At 37.5% G+C, this 20,541-nt stretch overlaps 1 protein-coding gene across 23 annotated transcripts in view; it reads left to right on the top strand.

Moving 5' to 3' along the window:
* ASPH (aspartate beta-hydroxylase) overlaps nucleotides 1–20,541 on the top strand; it is a 299,144-nt gene that overhangs the window by 79,117 nt on the left and 199,486 nt on the right. For 10 of the 23 annotated variants that reach the window (XM_064267742.1, XM_064267740.1, XM_064267739.1 and 7 more), the window contains one exon: nucleotides 20,227–20,319. The exons of 2 other annotated variants lie outside the window; for them this stretch is intronic. In XM_064267742.1, coding sequence (XP_064123812.1) covers nucleotides 20,227–20,319 — 93 coding nt within the window. Of the gene's footprint in view, nucleotides 1–4,372; nucleotides 4,415–6,707; nucleotides 9,123–20,190; nucleotides 20,320–20,541 lie in introns of those variants that run through there. 11 more of the 23 variants (XM_023545707.2, XM_064267734.1, XM_064267732.1 and 8 more) reach the window with 2 other exon arrangements.

Here is a 20,541-nt window from a genome sequence, read left to right as displayed (position 1 = left end):
TAATGTTCTAAGGATTTATTTTGTAATTTTCTGTTTCATAATGAAAATATTTTCCTGGCTTATACCTTTGAAACTTAGACACATATTGGAAAAGGCGACATTGTGTTCTATACATTTGAGTGTTTACTTACAGTTGTGGAATTTTCAGATGCAGTGTATAGCACTGTACTTTTTCTATTTTGGAGAATCAAGGAACCTTTATGGAATATACTCTGTGTCTGGTATGTGGTACTGTCTCCTCACACTTGCCGTTCTTTCTTCTGCAGATGCGCTACCATTTTCCTGACTGAAAAGACACAAAAACAAGGAAGTGACACTCTGGGAATTTCTTTTCTGCTCTTTAGCTTCTTTCAGCCCTGATGTTCTTGGGGACATGATTGGTGGGGTGTGAGTCGTTTGGCGAAGCATGTTCTAGGTACTGAACTGTGTAAAATTCCTGAGGCCCAGCTTCGGCTGGCTGCTGGCAGGGGTCCTGCAGGTGCCTTGGATGTAATGCGATTCTGGGTCATCCTGGTCTGTCATCTTGTACCTGATTCTTAATTCTAGAAATTATCATCCTACCTTGTAGAGTTGTATCTGGACATGTAAGAAAAACTTTCTCTTCTTGAATTCTGGTGTGTTTTTATTTACAATTAGCTAGATAGACTTGAACAAAATGCTTGTCTGTCATGATGCTTGTAACTTTGGAGAATATTCAAAGCCGATGTAGGCATAGCCCTGTTTCATGGGTACACCTCTTTATAGGTAATTTGGATTAATCCCAATTGTTTCAGTCAGGTGGTTATACATTTTGGGGATTAATACTCCATGACCCTTTCTCAGTAAGACTTTGGGTTAGTTATTTAAGTCTATAAAGCGTACTACAAGCTTTCTGTAATTTGAGCTGTGGAATCTTCTTGGGTCACAGTGCCTATTTGGAGCACTTTTAAGAGTCAGTGACTCAAACTTAACTTTCACACACTGATCGATGAAACAAGTATGCCGAAGACTCTGCCACTGCTGTTTGGCGAGGTAACCACATAATTCCTAGGAGCAGATATTAACTAAATTGTAAACTCCTTGAAGGTAGGAACTAGGACTTAGTGTTTGTTTAAACTCCTCCTCAAAGCTGAGCACAGTGTGTGATATTCCTTAGATGCTTGGCTGGGGCCAGTCCTGATGAGTGAGAGCCTCAGGAGTCTCCACTTACATAATAAAACACTGATATACTGTAAAGGCCAGTTTAAATAGGTGAACAAGTTTAAATTATTGAACATATCTTCTTATAGGACAAATGACAGGTCTTATAGAAGGTCACACAATAAATTGAACTGTGCTAACAAATGTGCAGACGATCTTGCCCGATAGCGCACATACATTCGAATCTGTATTTTTATCCTGATTCAAAATCTAGTCTCTGGACCTAATCTTCTCCTGTTCTTTCAATCTTTCAGTTTCCTTATATTTTCTTCCTCCTTTCCTCACTCTTCTTGAAGGGTTAGTGGTTTTGTTGGCTCCTTTTTTTCAAAACCCCCCAACAATGTTTTTGTTACATCATCTCTTTAAAATTAAAAAGGAAATTGTGGTTATGTCCTGACATGCATTTTACCGGGAGTGGATACCTATTCTCGAACGAGAAGCTGCTGACTCACGGGACTGTGACTTTGCCATTTGAGACCGCTTTTTGCTGTTTGCAGTCAGTGGGTTGAAATGATTATGATGTTCTAGTATGGGGTGGCAGAAGATGAGAAACAGGCTCAGCGTGACTCACGGGTCTCATCAGTGACTAGTGGGAGTGACTGAAATGACCTGAGTATGAGGAGAGACACAGCCTACCAGTTCTAGAGCCGACTGTCTGAAGAGCTGCAGTTGCTTCTTGAGTTTTCTAAACCCAGCCTTCTAAAATCATGTCCATTGCATGTTTGGAACCACAGGTCCAACCACTGGTTTAATGATGTAGGCATTTTAATTTCATACAGAACGTTTCATTTTGAAAGCGTGTCTGGGATAGTGACTCTAAGGCACTTGCCAAAACAACATAGATTACCTTCGAATATCTCGCTCATGTTTTAAGGGAAGATTATATAAACCTGCTTTTTAAAAATTTGTATGTAAAAATTCCCGAACAGCACAGATATTAACACTAATCACTTTAAAAGCTATCCAAATAAACATACAAATTAAAAAAGAAGTTAACACTTTCTTGCCGTTCCCTCCAACTTTAACTGCATCCTAATACTTCTGTGATAACTGCCTTATGTTGGAATGTATTCTGTCAATTTAAAACAAGTCTTACCCAAATGCATTACAAAGATGCTCCCTTCTCAGGCTGTAATCCATAGAATTTTCTCCATACTGCTTGAAAACTATTTTTAAGGAATCATTGTGTTGTCAAGAGTTTTTTGTTTGATGAAATTGTTCCGTTTTTCCTGACATTGACTATGGCAGTGAAGAGAGAAAAGGGGAAAAACCGTGCATATTTGCTGATTTTTGATACTATAGGGAGAGTACACATCAGCTGGCACTGCAAACGGTGAGAATGTAATTCTGTCTAGAGTTAGGAGAAACAGAAAAGCAGGTCTGACATACTTGCCTTTTGGTTTCCTCTGAAGCCACTTTTCTGATACCCTAAACCTCGTTTTTTTTTTCCTCCCTTCCATCCTGCCATCCCAATCCTAGATCACCACTAAATCTTTTCTTTACCACTTGGCTTCATGCCATTGCTGGAAAAAAAATCTGTACATTTACTTAAATCGAACCTCTGTGGGTGCTAACTGATGCTTGACAGAATTTCCCTCTTTCTCATATTCAGTCTCTGAGGGAAAGTTACAGAAATGTAAGAAAGCACAGCACTTGAACATCAATCAATTGGACATATATAACCAAATGGAACTGTTCATTCACATATTTTCTTTTTTTATGTAGTTAGTGATAAGACATAGTAACACTTTCTTTTCAGAATGATGATGGTGACATTTCAACCAAAATAATTAACATTCTCAAAAGAACCACCTCATTTGGAGAGGGGAGAGGGAATTCAGGAATAGGGGATGACTTGAACAATACAACAGGATAGGAATAAGCACCTTGCACTGGAAGAAGGAGTATGATTATAGTTTGGTGAAATATGTAGAGTGAGTTCTGTAATTTACAGCAGAAATAAATGTAAAATGGTGTGGGGCTTCCTTGTGACAACACCTCCAACCTTGTGACAGATTACACATGGAATAACTCTGACAGGACATGAACGGTAATTCTAATACCTCTCACTGTAATATGCCTAAGAAGTAACTGGGAATGCCACTTTAGAAAGTTAGCTAGTGTCTGAGTATAAACGAACGTTATGTGACTAGGAGAGAGAGAATTGCAAAGATCAGTCGAGTGGGATGCTGAATACAGCTTGGTAGAAGTAAGAGTATACTGAGAGTGTATGGTATTCACCTTTGTTAGAGGTTCAAAAACAAACCCATTATCAGAACTTCTCTTGATTAGAAGTGGAAATAGAAAGTAATTGCAAAGATTTTAGATGAAGAGAAAAAAAGTTAATATGTACCCATGTAATAGCAGAATTCTTACATACTTGTATAACTTTTTAATACAGAAATTTTAAAGTAATGGAAAAAAGCAATAATTATTCAAATGATAAAGATTAAAATTCTATCAAAATACAATACTGCTTTTGGATGGCTATGGTGATGGACCAGGGAAGTCAGATCATTTGATCCGTTTCACTACTGGTGGTTATCATCAGTGGCTGGAGAAGTAGTACATGGTCAAACAAGACACGATTGAGAAATTCCATTTCCAGGGGTAATTAGGTATTTCTGAAGCCAGTGATTCTTTGGGTCTAAGAAAAGTTGTCTAAATCCTAGACTGATTACAACGTATCTTTCTGTTACAGATAGTAAAATTAATATTTTAAAATCACATATAAATGACACAATAGATGCTTAGATGTTGAAAGAAGAGTACAGGTAGTCCTCACCATATGATGGGGTTCCCTTCTGCTGAATTTGTCATAAGTCTGTTCTGATGTGAGTCGAATACTTCTTTTTTTTTTTAATTTTTCATTATTAATGCCTTTAATGTCAGTATCTTTATAAATCTGATCTTCATTTGTCTTTGGGAGTTGGAAACATTATATATAAACTTACAGATATATTTTAATACATATAAAAATATACAAATCATAAAAAAAGGATCGTCGTAAGTGTGGTTCATCATAACTCGATTATGTTGTAAGTCAGGGACTACCTGTATTTTTAAATGTTGAATTTAAGTAAATTAATTTCCTTAGTAGAAGCATTAATTTAAACTATTTCATCAAAACTTATTTTTGAATTTCTTTAATATTTTTGTTCATAACCTATTTTTATCTTGTAAATACCAACAGAAGGACCCAGTGGGGTAGCCAAGAGAAAAACTAAGGCTAAAGGTATTTTCTGTTTTTCAAATTAGCCTTGAGTGAATCAAGTTTGATGCTTGAAAATGCATGATGTTTTCTAGATATGTAAATACAGCTACTAATACTAAACATTGCTGCTTTTTAATTTTGGGTGCACAGTAGTCAAATAGTTTTATCAAAACTTCTCTAAAGAATTTTCTGCCTCAAGTCTATAATTTTAAGTAATTTGTTTTCGTGTTATCAATACTTACAACAGTCTTTACATTATGAATATGTAATACTATTACTGTTATGATATAGTGTATATTAGACTGTATTATTAAATTCACATATACACATCCTACATACCTTCCTACGTAAAACCTTTCTTAGTTTGAATTTTTGAATTACTGTTAGAAAAAAAGATGAATTCATCAGTGATCGATTTTATTTCTCCAAAAGCTCAGATGGCACGTTGTCTTATAGCACAGTAAAAAACTAGTATAATCAAAGTTGTTGATTTCAGTAAAATGAAACTTAAACCTGGAGCACTGCATTACCTTGGCATAGAATTTGCTGTGTTTGGTATTTTAATTCTTTAAATATCACTGTCCCTGTTAACTATTATATGTAGGCTAACAGCTTATTATAACAGCCTTACTTTATATCCGTATGGTTTTTCTTGTTCATGTGTAAATATTTATTTCCTTATGGGGAAGGAGCATGGGGGACGAGCATGTTTTTCTTTACAATAAACTTACAATATTCTTTTGTGTTCAAGTGCTGAGCATATTGTTTTGTAGTTTTTGCTTTTTTTTCCCCTTTTTTTGGTGAAACATTAACGGATGAGCCTTTTAATGTGTGATTTATGGAGTTTTTGTAATTTGTACTTTAATTTTAGAATTAGGAAATTATAGTGTTTATACTTTTCATCTTACATGAGTAATTCCTGGGATAAAAACAGAATTTTCACCATTTGATTCTTGCTTTAAGTAATTGAAACAAATGGTCAGTAATGTACAGTTTTACTATGTGACCATGAGAGGCAAATTAAACATTAAAAATTGAACCTTTTAAAGCCAGTGTGCAGCATATGACTTGCTAGCATTGCCCCTGCATTCCGCCCCTGCAGTGTCTCTGCCTGTGGAACTCTCCAAGAGTGCTGAATAGGAGGAAGACTCGGGCAGATTCTGTGTGAATGCTGTTTTATATTGTATAGGATTTTAATAAGATTCTCAGGAAGAATGAAAGAATTTTCTGGTTGCTTTGCAGGAAATTCAATTAATTGAGACAGCCCAAGTCATATATTTATTGGTTAATCAAGATTTTATTAGACTGTCTAGAAAGATACAGTGCTTCTTTTAGTGAGCACCAGAAAAAATACTCATTTCGAATGACACATTGTGCAGTGTATTACATGACTTTAACGGGCAAAACCTCTTCCACGTTTTATCACATTAATGATACCTTTAATTTATTGTTGTGTCAGTGCTACATTGTACAGTAAACACCTTGTTTCTCTTTTGATTTCCTAATGAAAGAGCAAGAAGCAAGCAACTCTGTTAAATTTTATGTAAAACAAGTTGAAAACATTATCTTAAATGATACTTGGAATTACCTCTGTGTTCCATTTAACTGCTGTATCCTTTATGTTGGCTTGAGCGGCTCTATGTAAGTTAACAGGGAAATATACTTAAAGGAATACTGATTTCATAAAGTTGAATATAAGGAGAAAAGGAATTCTTTTTGTCATTTTAAACTCTATAGATAATTAAATTAAAATTTCATACTCATTTGGAAATTTTTTTGTTGTTTAGCTAAGAAAATTAAATGGTAGATACCATTTTTTTCATGCACTGATATTTTCAAGAATTGTAAGCACAGATATTTTAAGGATATAAGTTTTTGTTAGAGCTAAATTTTTAAAATTGTCTTTCTGTAAGTACTTAAAAGTTATAAAAAAAATTTGTTTTAAGCTGCCAATATTCCTTTAACTATGTCATTTGAGTTGTGAAACGTGTCAGCCTTTTGTGTAAAGCACTGCCTTTGCGGATAGGGTCATTTTAATAATATAGCATGTTAAACTTGTTTTAAGATGAGCCATACCATATGTCAAGCTGGAAAAATACAGCAAGGTTCTAGCTGATATTTTATCTAGGCTTGCATCTATTTTTAACTAACTTAAAAATTAGTGGATTCAAGTCACTTTTTGAATGAGCATTTTGTGTGTGTGGCGGGGGGATAAGTAAAAAGGCAGTACTTTTGCACAGAATTGCTGCTACATGAGTTTAGAGATGAGATATCTTCAATAAACATTTTTTCCTTTGGTCGGAAAACCTGAAAGTTAAAGAAATCATTAAAGAAGAGATCAAAAAGGAAAAAGAGAAACCTGAGTCAAGGAAAGAAAGCAAGCGTGAAGAGAGAAAAAAGGGGAAGAAGGAAAAAGAGGCTGACTGGAAAGATAAGAAAATTGCGGATTCAGATATATCCAGGAAAGAGGCTACTAAGGGTAAAAAGGACAGCGAAAAGGAGAAAGCAGGCCTAGATAAAAGTGGCAAAATGAAGGAAAATAGGAAAAAACTGACAAATATAAAGGAAGTCTCTAGTAAAGTGCTCCCCAGAAACAAAGATGACCGAAAGGAAGGCAGGAGCTCTACCAGACATGCACACTTAGCAAAGGGCAGTAATCAGAAAAGTAAGAACTAAAGCTCCAACTTTATCACAGGAAATGACACTGTTCTTGGTTGTAATTTGCTGTTAGAGGGCATAGAGAATTTAGTATTGCTCAGGTTGGGAAAGATGTGTAAATCAGCCATTGAATGTATTTGTTGGTGCTCAGCAAGTACTTGCTTTGAAATTTAAATAAACTGTCTCCTGTTTCTAAAGTTAAAAGATGAAGTCTTTTAAAATTATGTAATAAAATGTGATGTAATAACTTTTATTTTTATCATTTTTACTGATCATCTGTTCATATCGATGAATGGTATATGTATAATGTGCATTGTATTAGATTTATTAATATATGAATACTTTCATTGGAGTTGACAAATAAGAATATTAAGATTTTAAATGGCATTTATATGCAAAGTGACTTACAACTTTAAAGTATGATACTCAGGTGGATAGGAAGTTATCTTCATTGACCCTTTGTTTTCTTCCCTCTTTCCCCTTCCTGCTTCCCTTTCTTCTCCTTCCCATGCCCTTCTTTCACCGCTTCCTTTTTCTCTCTATGGTCTGCTTTTCTCTCTTCCCCTGCCCCCAGCTCTCTGTGGGTCCCTCCCACTGCCCCAGTTCTTTACAGGTTCTCCGTCTCCTCTCAGCCTATCTTTCCAGTTTTTTAGTCTTTTCATCCAGGTCTTTTCCTTCCTCACCCCTTAATGCTTCCTCCTTACTTACCTGTCCTCAACCACTCCTGTTTTTCCTGCCAGTCCCCTCCTCTTCTCTTCCCCCAGCAAATGTTTAGTGTTTACTATGTGCCCGGGAGCCATAGTGGCGCAGTGGTTAAGAGCTTGGCTACTGATCAAAAGGTCAACAGTTCGAATCCACCAGCCACTCTTGGAAACCCTATGGGGCAGTTTTGCTCTGTCCTGTAGGATCACTATGAGTCAGTATCAACTCGATGGCAATTTTTTTTTTTTTTTAATGTTCCAGACACACTGTTCTGAGAATTCTGGATATAGTCATGAAGAAGAGACAAATTGATTCAGAAAATCCATTTTAGAACACTTTTATTTATGACACACCTTTACTGACTCAGAACAGTTACAGAAAGAAAGGCTTCAATTATTTCAAATTGGGGCATAATTTCATTTTATATCATATTTTCCAGTTACTTTTGGTTGATGGCATCTGTTTCTCATATTTCATTGTATCATAATTGTTTACTATTTCTAAGGAATTTCAGATTTGAGATCTAATTAGAGGCCAGAATTTAGCTTATCAGAAAACATTTAATAAAATTTTATTAAGAAGTATATTGAGATGGTTTGTACTGCTCTGTGCGTGAAGTCTCAGATGGCTGATTGTGACCACTGGTGGAAGTTAGTTCTTTGATCTGGACAAGAGCAGCCTGATTTTTGTAACGTTACCAATATGCGCCTCTGCAAAGATTTTATTTTTTAAAAGGAATTCTTTTATTTTCTATTAAGAACTTGAAAAATAAGAACTTTTGGCCAGATTTAAAGATGAGTGTATGTGACCCAACCTGGGCTGCCTGCCTGAGAACAAAGCCAAAGTGGCTGAAGATATTTCACATTAGAAAGGAGTAAGAATTATGTGTAAATATTTCTAAAAGTATTGCATACTTTTATGCTGGCCCCTTTTACTGTTTAAAATCAAGCATTTAGAAGCCTGGCTGACAAAAAATCCTGACAACTTAATAGGATTATACAGCAAGTGGGAAACCCTAGAGAATATCTAACCCAATCTTGTTATTTTTATTGATTAATAGGCCCAAAGAAATTGTAACATGTTGATTTCTCAGGATTTTGTTGCTGCTGTTCTAGATTACCAGAGCACAGTTCAAGATAGCTTAGACCAAAAAGGGGCTTTTATGGTTCATTTGCTTCGCAAATACAGGGGTACTGGCTTCAGGTGAGTGGACCCAAACTCCCCCATAATCAGAGCCCTATTTCTTCCCAGCCCTTCTCCAAAATCTTGGCTCTGCTGGTTTCTCCCTGACATTTTATGGCAGTACTCCACTTCGTGGAGAAGTCCTGCAGCGACTCCAGACAAACCTTTTGAGGTTAGCAATCCTACGCACAGAGACAGAGAAGACCCCTGGGAGGATTCTGGCTGACCTGGTGAACATCTGTGAACCATTCCTGTGGTTGGGGCTGGGCTCATCCTCTCGCTCCTGTGCAGAAAGCTGGATGTGGGGGTTGAATTGGTCCCACCAAAATACGTGAAATATTTTCCTCAGGAAAGAAGGCTTCTAGGCGGAGAAGAGGGAGGCTCTGACGGAGAATTGAACAGAACAAGAAGCAAAACATATCCATCACACGTATAAAATGGATTTTTACAAATGTCTTGATTTTAGATCTTGCTGCTGAAATAAATGGATTGATTTTATTTATGTACAAAATTAAGTGGTGCTTTCTCTAACAGGTGATTTTTTTTTTCTCCCTTGCATAAAGAAAAGGAATAATTGCAATTTTTGAGGGCAGTCTGGCAGTTTTTACTTTGGTTTTTGAAGGACAATGGTTATTGGTCAGAAAGTACATAAATACCAGCTTCTCAGCAACTGAATGAAAATGTTTAGTCAGCCCAAGTGTATAAGCATTACTGTAGCTAGGAAGGAAAACCTTTTGAAATGTTCTAACATTGATTCTTCCTGTGCGTATTAACTCAAGAATTGAAGGGAAATATTACTGTCAGAACTGCAGTAGTTCCAGGTGCTACTAAAATATTTAAAAACATTTCAAGAATGCTTGTGACAGGACCCTTGATTTGTATTCTTTCTGTCTCCTTTTTTGTCTTCCTTTCTCTTTCTTTGAGTAAATGAGCCTTCAGATGAATTCTGCTGAAGTTGAGGTTATGCTTTATCCTGCTGCATTGGCACTTAGGATTCAGCTAAAACTTAATACAAGATAAGCTTTTGGTTGTGATTAATTTGTTAAAATTATGTTTGTACTCTGTTTTAGTCACTTTTTATTCAGTAGGTACAGTTATTTCAACATTCTTCCACTTCGTATTGTTACCTAAGAATAATTAAAACCAAACAGGCTACCATTTTTAAATAAATCAAGTAGAAATAGGGACAAAAGTTCCATAATGTGAAATAGCTGGGAGTCAGGAGAAGTTTTGAAGAAAACTTAGAAAAATGAAAACTAAATACTGTTTATTTTATCTTATCATTACAAAACTGTGATTTAATTGCACTATGAGATGGGGGGCAGTGGTTAAGCATTTGGCTGCAAACCAGAAGGTCAGCAATTTTGAATCCACCAGCCACTCCTTGGGAACCTTACTGTGCAGTTCTGCTTTGTCCTGTAGGGTCGCTATGAGTTGGAATCAACTCGATGGCACCGAGTTTGGTTTAATGGATTTATGAGATGATACTTAAAATTTTTTTATAATGACATTATTGGCATACTATTCTTTAAACTTTGTACGATAGCATTTCACATTTGAGTAGCATGATCAGAAAGGTGGTCAGTTTTACAAGAATATTTGAGAGTTTGTCAGTTTTTCTAAGCCTTTATCTTTTGATATTCAAATAACTATTCTGAAGCACTTCTGTCGTCATTGGATTTTTTCTTTATTGTGTTGTCAAAATTCTATGTTTCATTTGTTAATGGCTTTGTGTGTGACTTTTAGTTATTTCTAACATCAGTGTTAACAACTTCTTGAAATCTTTTTAACAAGGTTTTCAGTCTTATTTAATGGGTGATTTCCTTGTCTATAAATGGTGCTCTCAGCATTTCACAATGATGGAGAGACTAGTAAAGAAATGGACATAAATCAGTCGGGATGAATGCTTGCGTTAACCCAGGAGGAAGTCTTGAGTTAATTCTTCAAGTGGTGGATTCGTGGAGTATATTTTGTGGTGATTAGTTTACTTAGCCATGTAACAGCAGAGATTCTGATAATGGTTACTTGGCTAATAAGCGCTCCTGATACGTATTTCCATTAAAAAAGAAAGGTAGTACAGAAGTATGATTTTTAATTTTAGGTATTTTAAATTAATGGTAACATAATCATTTCCCAAATAATGGGTCTGATGACTTAGGCTGTCTCTCCTGACATTGGTTCCTTTCTCCTGTGTCCCCAATATTACTTCTCCTGTCAGCACCGGTTGCTAGCACTTCTTGAAATTGATACTCAGATTTTTTCAGTATAAAATCCATCTTGGAAATGCTTGTTCTCCTCATTTGTAAAGTGAAGGTAATACCTGTCCCTCAAGGTGGGTATGAGAACTAGCTGATCTTATATATGTGTAAGTACCTGGCACATTGTAGGACCTCATGTTTCTCTTTTCATTGATAGAAAGAATAATGGTGACAACTAAGCAAAGTGTTTGTCAGTGGTTTGAAATTTTGGAAACACTAGGGCTATAACTCCTACTCCTACTTTTAACAATAGATTTAACAATTTAGCGATAGATTGATTGTTAAAGCCCTTCCTCTTTCATTTATCTAACGATATAACCATATGAACTGGAGATCATTTACTGGTTTACTGGCTTGGAGATCATTTTTACATAGAAATCAATTGCTGCAAAAGCTTTAATTTTATAAGCCCGATAGAACAGAAAGTCATCTGTCTCCCTTTGTTCTTATTTCGTATCTCATTTGATTTCACTTATGTATTAATTACTCTTTCTTAAGTTGGGCAAGGAGCCCTGATGGTGCAGTGGTTAAAACGCTCAGCTGCTAATCAGAAGGTCCTTGGTTTGAACCCACCAACTGCTCTGAGGGAGAAAGATGTGGCAGTCTGCTTCCGTAAAGATTTACAGCCTTGGAAACCTAATGGAGTCGCTATGAGTCGGAATTGACTGGACAGCAGTGGGTTTGTTTGGCTTATGTGTTAAGTTGGGCATAGATACATTATAGAGGTCTGTCTTTTATCTACTCTTCGTTGCCTCAAACATCACTTGTACCCTAAGAAATTAGGGAAAGACATGTATGTAATTCAGAGCTTTTGTGTTATTTTTGATATTAAACATCCATACACTTTGTCATCTAATTTTTCTGTTGATTTATTCATTCAACAAATATTCCTGAGTACATACAGTGTACCAGTGGCTATGCTGGGCACTGGGGATACAAGTGATCAAGGTAGCCCCAGTGCCTGCAGTGAAGGGTTAGAAATAAGGGGCTTGGGGAGGCAATAATGAGACTAGAGGTTTGGTTAGTCCTGTTTCTTATTCCCTCTGCTGAGAACCCACTCCCACTCTGGTGGGCCATCTGCCTCTCCTGCAGGACTCAGTTCAGTCATCACGCCTGCACTTCCCTGGTCCTCTCGACTGGTAGGAGGGACCCTGTGTGTACTGCAGTTATCATGGGCTTGCTGCTGAACTATGATGTATCACCAGGACCTAAGCCTAGTAACAGAGTAACAGGCATTCGGTGCATGTTAATTGAGTTATGGATGAATATATAAACAGTTAAAATATTTCAGGTCTGTAATCTCTGTTGTAACTTGAGTAATATTAGAAGAAAAATGTTAATTAAAACAACAACAAAGGGAAACCCTAGATGACCCTTCAATAATTGCAATATGTTCTAACTTGACAGTTGCCTCAAATTGTGTTCATGTTGCTCTGTATGTGTGTGTGTGCACGTGCGCGCGCACATGCCCGGGGTTGCATGCAGGGTGCGGAGTAAATTTGTTCCTTTTAGAAGAAATAAAGGAAAATATACACTAGTGCAAAAATGTGTATTTAATGGATTTAAGTTATACCATTTAATTTCTAAAACTCTTCTAGGGACATACTGTTTTATTCTGGTTATTTTATTTATTTATTTATTTTTTGGTGGGGGAGAACCTAAGAAGTTCTAGCAGTTGTAAAGTGCTTGAGATAGGATCCAAAGCCCAGCCCATCTGGTTCACTAGCCTGAGCTCCTATATACCATGTTGTATTGCACACACTTTAACTTAGTTCTGTAAGATGTTAAAAGTGAGTCCATTCCCATCCTTTCCTGTATGGAATCCCTTCATTGTTCCTGAAACCTTGGCAGCCTTTACTTCATTTCTGATTGAGGTCATCCTTATTCTGAACTCTATCTGTTCATCTTGGGTTGTGTGAAGATGCTTTAAAGCTGGGGCGGCTCTTGTTATATATCATGGGTCTACTCTTTTCAGTTCCTGAGAATCTCAGAATTTTGATCTGTTCTGGGACTGTCGTTGGTGTACCTGCTAAGATCTGTATTCTCTGGTTATAAAAGCCAGGAAAAATGACCAGAATTAGCATGGTCAATTATTATGCGTGCCTTTCTGGTTTATTGATTTCCTAGAATATTTCTCAAGTTCCATGTACTTACTAGTGTTATTCTTGGAGTATATTGATTGATACTATTAGACTACTTGCATATAAAGCAGTAACATGCCTGAGCAATTGCCCTTTTTGAATAATAGCAGCTGGAGTAACCTGTATAAACCAAAAAACCAAACCCATTGAGATAAAAATTTTCATCAATCTCTACACCATTGAATCAGTAAAGCAAAGTTTGATAAACTAATTTTTTAAAGTTTCCTAGCTTTTATGGGCTAAGTATATACAATTGTACAAAGCAACATACTATTTAAAATTCTTGCTTTTTCTGAATATTTTTGTAGTATTGAGGAAGCAGTTTCTATATAACGCTTATGAGATGTGGGCCCTTAGTTTTCACGCAGGGTAATGGACTCCCCAGTCCGTCTCCCAGGACTTTTCATTCTACCCTTGCTCATCTCCCCAGTTGGCATTGACCACCTTGTTGGTCCTTGCACGCAACACACTCCTAGATGAAGACTTTTGTGCTTGTTTCGTTACTTGGAATTCTCTTCCCCAATATAACTCACATGACTAGGTGCTGATTTCCTTTGGGAGACTGCTCCAACATTATCAGTGAGTCCTTCCCTCACCACTTGATTTTAAATAGCAAGCCTCTCCCCCTTTCCCTATCACCCTGGCACATCCTGTCCCAAATCATTGCTTAGTTTTGCCATTGCATGTATTATCATTTGATATATGGTAGAATTTTCATGTTTCTTTTTTTTTTTAATTGCTTCTTTCTCAAGAAACCCAATCCAAAGCCAAACCTATTACTGTGAGTAGATGCTGACCGTAGTGACCTTATAGGACAGAGTAGAGCTGCCCCATAGGGTTTCCAAGGCTGAAATCTTTATTCAGGCAGACTGCCACATCTTTCTCCCACAGAGCAGCTGATGGGTTTGAACCGCAGACCTTTTGGTCGGCTGCTGAACCCTTAACCACTGCGCCACCAGGTTTCCTTCTTTCCCATGGAAGTAGGGCTTTTGGTGCATTTGTTTGCTGCTGTATTCCCAGCACCCGGAACAGTGTCTTGTAGGTCCAAATAAATATTTGTTGAATGAATGCAATATGCAGTTTTGTCAATTTACAGCTATGATAGCTGTTATATATATGGAAGTAAAATACATTTATTCTTCCAAATTGTAGCCAAGTGTGGTTGGGCAACAGTGCCTCAAGTAGGTTAATACTAGGCTAAGGTACCTGTGTCAAGTGATCAAATTTCCTATGAAAGGTTGATTTAAGCGGATGATTTCATTTATTTTATATCACTTCCATTTTTTAATTAAAATTAGAAGGATAACTACATATTTATTAAATGCAAACATGATTTTAAAAATTCATAATTAATATGATGGGCCTAAATAACTAAAATCAAGGTACATTTTAAGGGAATTTATTTTCCAAATCATGGAGTGGCCATTGTGGTTGACACCCTGCATTCTTTCAGCCCTAGATAATTAGATAGTTACTCCAGGCACTTGTGGTCATTCTGTTTCTCTTGCCAGTGATTGGTTTAGAAATGAATGTGGGTCCTGGTTCTGCATATTAAAATTGAAAGCAAAGACTGCTGGAGTTTCTGGGAAAGAGTCTCTTAACGCAAAAAAGAAGCAAAAAGAAGTGGTCCTTTTGCTCGTGGACATCATCTTCTCTGACAGAGAAGCTTGCAGTTGCGGGCCTAAGAAGGAAGCCAGTGCTGAGCAAATCCAAGGCTGAGATCAAGCCACCCTGCGCCTGCAGTTTGTGTTGTTAGATAATTTCCTTATTGCTCAAGACAGCGTCAGTCGGTGTTTTGTTACACACAGCCCCAGGAGCAACAAAACTGATACATCTCATTTCATAAAGTAATTTTGAATATTTATTTCAGTGCTACATCCTTGCCATCTGTTCTTCATAATAAATGCAATTTGAAAACCTTTCCATTTGTTCTGAATTGACCTTATACGTATGTATCTTTCTTGACTAATATTTATTTTTTGCTACAAATCTTATATGAGACATGGCTTTACCATTGTTTTGTGGGGGACACTTATTCATGGGTCAACGTGAATTTGGATGGCAAAATAATTTTTTTTTTTTGAACCACTGGAGTGAAGCTCATAGGACTGATTCTTGGACATGATGGATTATTAAAGGAATAATAATGAATTCAGAATGTGTTTTTGTTAAATTTGAAAAAGCTTGTAAGGATCTAGGGAAGGAGATGTGTTATTGAAGTGATCCTTAGCTTCTCTGAAGTCCACAATGTCACTTAACTGTGTTCTGATTACACTTCTGGAAATAGCTGTGACCAGCTATCGATAAATTTAGAATTCACCAGCAGTTTGGACAGAAAAGAAAACTGGTCAGGATTTTCACCTTTTATATGCTTTTGCTTTCTCCTGTTAGGTTTTCACATGTTTTACGGTTTTAATTTTGGAGACCAAGACATCCAGCTGATGTAACCCCAGCTGAGAGTTGAGGCATTGTATGTTGATGTCTGTTTACTAGTAGTTTCAAGTACTTTTAAAACTTCTTTTTCAAATGAATCATTTCTCAAACTCCAATAAGAGTAGGGTTTACAGGCAATTTAAATCTTTATTGTTCGGTGGTAAAATACTTCATTATCTCCCGAACTTCCGAAGCACCTTCACGGCTTGAAAGCCTGCTGCATATGGGATTAGCGAGGGATGGCCAGCTAATTTTTCATCCAGACTGAGATACTTTTGAGAATGAAATAATTACACTAGAACAGCAGACATACAGTGGGACTGTCCCAGGTAGATGAAGTCATGAGACTGTGATCCCGGGTGCTGGGGCAGAGAGAGGAATTTTGTAGATGGTAGTGGTTGAGAAATTGACGTGATTCCCATGTCCCATCTCACAGCCCTAAGCCACTCTCATGCAGCTACTAAACCCTGGCCCTGCAGGAATCTCTGCTGCCATTTAGAGTAAAGCAGAACACTCACCATTAGGTGTGTCCAGCCCGTCAACAAGTGTTTATTGAGCATCTGCTGTGTGCCAGGTGTTATATGCTGAGAGTACAAAGATAAACTGGTTGATTCTGATTCCAAAGATTCGTAAGGTTTACCCTAATCTTTGTAATGAAATGTACAAAAACCTGGAGTTAGAAAACCAAAAGGGAAGAATATGCTCAACATTTCTCAAGCTGAAGGAACTGAAGAAGAAAATTAAAGCCTGGAGTTGAAATAATGAAGGATTCTATGGGAAAAATATTGAATGGTGCAGGAAGCATCAAAGGAGGATTAAAGAAATACACAGAATCACTGTACCAAGGAAAACTGGTTGACATTCAGCCATTTAAGGAGGCAGCATGTGATCAAGAACTGATGGTTTTGAGGGAAGAAGTCCAAGCTAGACTGAAGGCGTTGGTGAAAAACGGGCTCCAGGAATTGATGGAATACTAATTGAGATGTTTCAGCAACCTGATGCAATGCTGAAAGGACTCACTTGTCTATGCCAAGAAATTTGGAAGACAGCTGCCTGGAAGAGATCCATATTTGTGCCCATTCTAGAGAAAGGCAATCCATCAGAATGTGGACATTATCGAACAATATCATTAATATCACAAGCAAGTAAAGTTTTGCTGAAGATAATTCAAAAATAGCTGCAGCAGTATACCAACAGGGAACTGACAGAAATTCAAGCCAGATTCAGAAGAGGACTTAGAACAAGGAATGATGCTAGGTGGATCTTGGCTAAAAGCAGAAAATACCAGAAGGGTGTTTACCTGTGTTTTATTGACTATGCAAAGGCATTTATGTGGAACATAACAAATTATGGATAGCACTGTGAAGAATGGGAAGTCCAGAACAACTAATTGTGTTCCTGCGGAACCTGTACGTAGACCAACAGGCAGTCATTGGAACAGAACAGGGGGGTACTCATGGTTTAAAATCAGGAAAGCTGTGTAACAAGGGGCTTTCTGTATGCCGAGCAAATGATCTGAGAAGCTGAACTGTATGAAGAATGTGGCATCAGGACTTGAGGAAGACTCATTAACAGATTACTATATGCAGATGACACAACCTTGCTTACTGAAATTGAAGAGGACTTAAAGCACTTACTGATGAAGATCAAAGACTGCAGTCTTCAGTACGGATTACACCTCAACGTAAAACAAAAATCCTCACAACTGGGCTAATAAGTAGCAGCATGATAAATGGAGAAAAGATTGAAGTTGTCAAGGATTTCATTTTACTTGGATACACAATTAAAGTGTTAAAAAGCAAAGATGTCACTATGGGGACTAAGGTGTGCCTGACCCAAGCTGTGGTATTTTAATTTGCCTCATATGTGTGTGGAAGCCTGAACAGTGAATAAGGAAGACCAGAGAAAAATTGATGCCTTTGAATTACAGTGTTGGCGAAGAATATTGAATGTACCGTGGACTGCCAAAAGAATGAACAAATTTGTCTTGGAAGAAGTACAGCCATAATACTCTTTACAACTGAGAATGGCAAGACTTCATCTTACGTAGTTTGGGCATGGTATCAGGAGGGACCAGGCCCTGGAGAAGAGCACCATGTCTGGTAAAGTAGAGGGTCAGTGAAAAAGAGGAAGGGCTTCAATGACATGGATTGACGCAGTGACTGCAAAAAATGAGCTGAAGCATAAAACGATTTTGAGGATGGCACAGGACCAGGCAGTGTATCTTTTTGTTGTACGCAGAGTCATTATGAGTCTGAACCAACTCAGTGGCACCTAAAAACAGCCGTGTTCATTCAGCAGAATTTGGCAACGGGCAGTTCCATGTCTATCCTGTTAACAGTTGAGGCATGTAAGAATGGATTATTTAAATGGGAAATGACAGGGTACTTACTTTTCAGCCCAGAATTTGGACTTCTAAATAGGATGTTTTAATAGGCCCTTATCCCCAGCACATTCCTTCCACCCCAACCTGAAACTGAACTACAGTTAGGATCTATGGGTATTTTTGTACATTCCCTTTGGAATGTACTTTATATTCACAAACCCTTAGGGGTAGAACACCTAAGTGTGACAGTACTCGTTCTGTTCTAGTAGTGTTGGAAATAAGCAACTAGAGGAAGTGTAAGTGATGAGGTGGGGTCCTGTGTATCTCTCAGTCTTTCTGGGATTTGTGAGAAGGCAGCAGCTGTAATGTTTTTATCAACCAGAGAGAAATGAAGAGGTACAGAAAAGGGAATGATAGGGGAAAAATAGAATCAAGAAGAGTAAAAGACCTTGAGAATTTCCAAGCTACATAAGTATACAATCATGAGCTACGTAACGTCTGTTAGGGCAACGTCTGACCACGTTTATGCCTGTGGGTGCATAAGTTGAGAAGCCCTGGCTGGAGGACAGGACATAGAGGACGTAACCAGATGTAGCCAGGAGGGAGCCTCTTCGCCTTTGTGCCTCAGGCCGCCTTGTGCTTGGGAACCTACCCTGGGCTTGTCCTGTGCCCCTAGACCTCATTTATCAGCTAACTGGGCCTGCAGGACTGTTTGGGCCTCCAGAGGGCCTTGACTAAAGACCCAGTCCCTGGGCTATGTCAGCTCAGTGCGTGCCCTCTCCACCCCCTTGGTTCCCTGGGTCACAGCCACCAACCCAGGTCCATATAGCAGCGAGCAGAACTCAAGGCCCTCCCTGGCCCTTGGTAAGAAACAATTCTGCTATCTCAAAGTAGCCATAAGAAAATAACATGGTGTTCATACAACATCCAAATCACATAACGTCCTATTTCACAGAACTTACAGTGGTGGTTAAGCAATGTGTGATGGTATATGTAAATGAAAAGAGTTGTATAAAGGTGCGTAAAACAACTGTTCTGACCTTTTCACTCTAGGCTGTTAGCCTGCATTACTCCCATTAGTGACAGCCATTGGCACAGGATTTTCAATAAGGAGGAAAGAGCCCCAGAATTCAGTAAATGAAACCATCAAACTCTCAAACCTAGTTCATTTTCTAAATAGTTATGTTTAATTGAGGATATGTTTCAATGTTCTACACATAAAACATGAGCTAACCTAATATGATAAAGTTTAGACTTGCATTGACTTTAAAAGTAGCTTTCATGTTAATTTACCAGGATGTCATATTTTCCTTAAGACATTTTAAAAAAAGGAACTTTTATTTCATATTCTTTAGCTGTTACGGGATAATGTCATTAATTATAGTGTTACCTTTAGATAATGCTAAATAGATGTGTATGATTTCTCATCTTCAGCGATTTGTAGTTTTTCAATAATAGTAAATATAAACCAAAATAGGGAGTGCACAAGAGATAATAAGAGCTCAAGTGCATCTTCCTTGTCTTATTACTGAATTCAGAGTTCAGGATGGGAATTAATTAGTCACTTAATCTGATATGTATGAACAAGAGAGGAGTTTGAACTCATACTGAACTTCTTTTGGCAAATAAAATCCTCAAAACCCAAATCCAGTGCATTTGAGTCGATTCCGCCTCATAGCAACCCTATAGGACAGGGTAGAACTGCCCCAAAGGATTTCCAAGGCTGTAAATCTTTAAGGAAACCAAGGTCCACATTTTTCTCCCTTGTAGCAGCTGGTGAGTTCCAACTGCTGACATTACAGTTAGCAGCCAAGTGCTTTAATCACTGTACCAGCAGGGCTCCCTTTGTCAGGTATCAACATGCCTATATATTTAGAGATGAATATTTAAGCAATGATTTTTGTTTTATTTTTTAAACTAAAGATATACCTAGATAAAGGGATATTAAAGGCCTACATGAAGTTAAATTATTTTCCTATGCCAAGTTGTAAGCACTTAAACTTTTTCATGTCGTATATAGTGTTGGAAACTTTGAATTACTTGGAAGAATTATTGTTTAAAAATATCATTTTTCCTGGTTTCATATGTCAAAAAAAGAAGAAAAAAGCTTAACTTTGTGCATACGAAATGCAGGACTTAAGGAAAGCTCCTCCTCAGAGCCAGCAGTGCCGTGGGAAGAGCTGGAGCCACGGGGCGCACCCAGGGAGCAGGCACCCTCTGGGGCAGGTAAGCCGTACTAGTCCTCCGGGCAACAGGAATGTCCTCACCTGGCAGCTCTGCTGATTTGCAATTTACAGAATTATGTGCTGCCCATAATTTGTGTCACATAGTTTACAGAATAATGCATTACGTTTTCTTCTGAAATTTTATAGTAAACAGAGATTTTTTTCTAGAAAAAAATTTACACAGAATAATTTTAATGTTTGAGATAAAGAAGCCAAGGCATAG

This window comes from Loxodonta africana, chromosome 14 (genome assembly GCF_030014295.1).
Source record: "Loxodonta africana isolate mLoxAfr1 chromosome 14, mLoxAfr1.hap2, whole genome shotgun sequence".
In the NCBI taxonomy this organism is placed as follows: Eukaryota; Metazoa; Chordata; class Mammalia; order Proboscidea; family Elephantidae; genus Loxodonta; species Loxodonta africana.
Note: the sequence above shows the minus strand (reverse complement) of the source record. Positions and strands in the feature narration are given on the sequence as shown.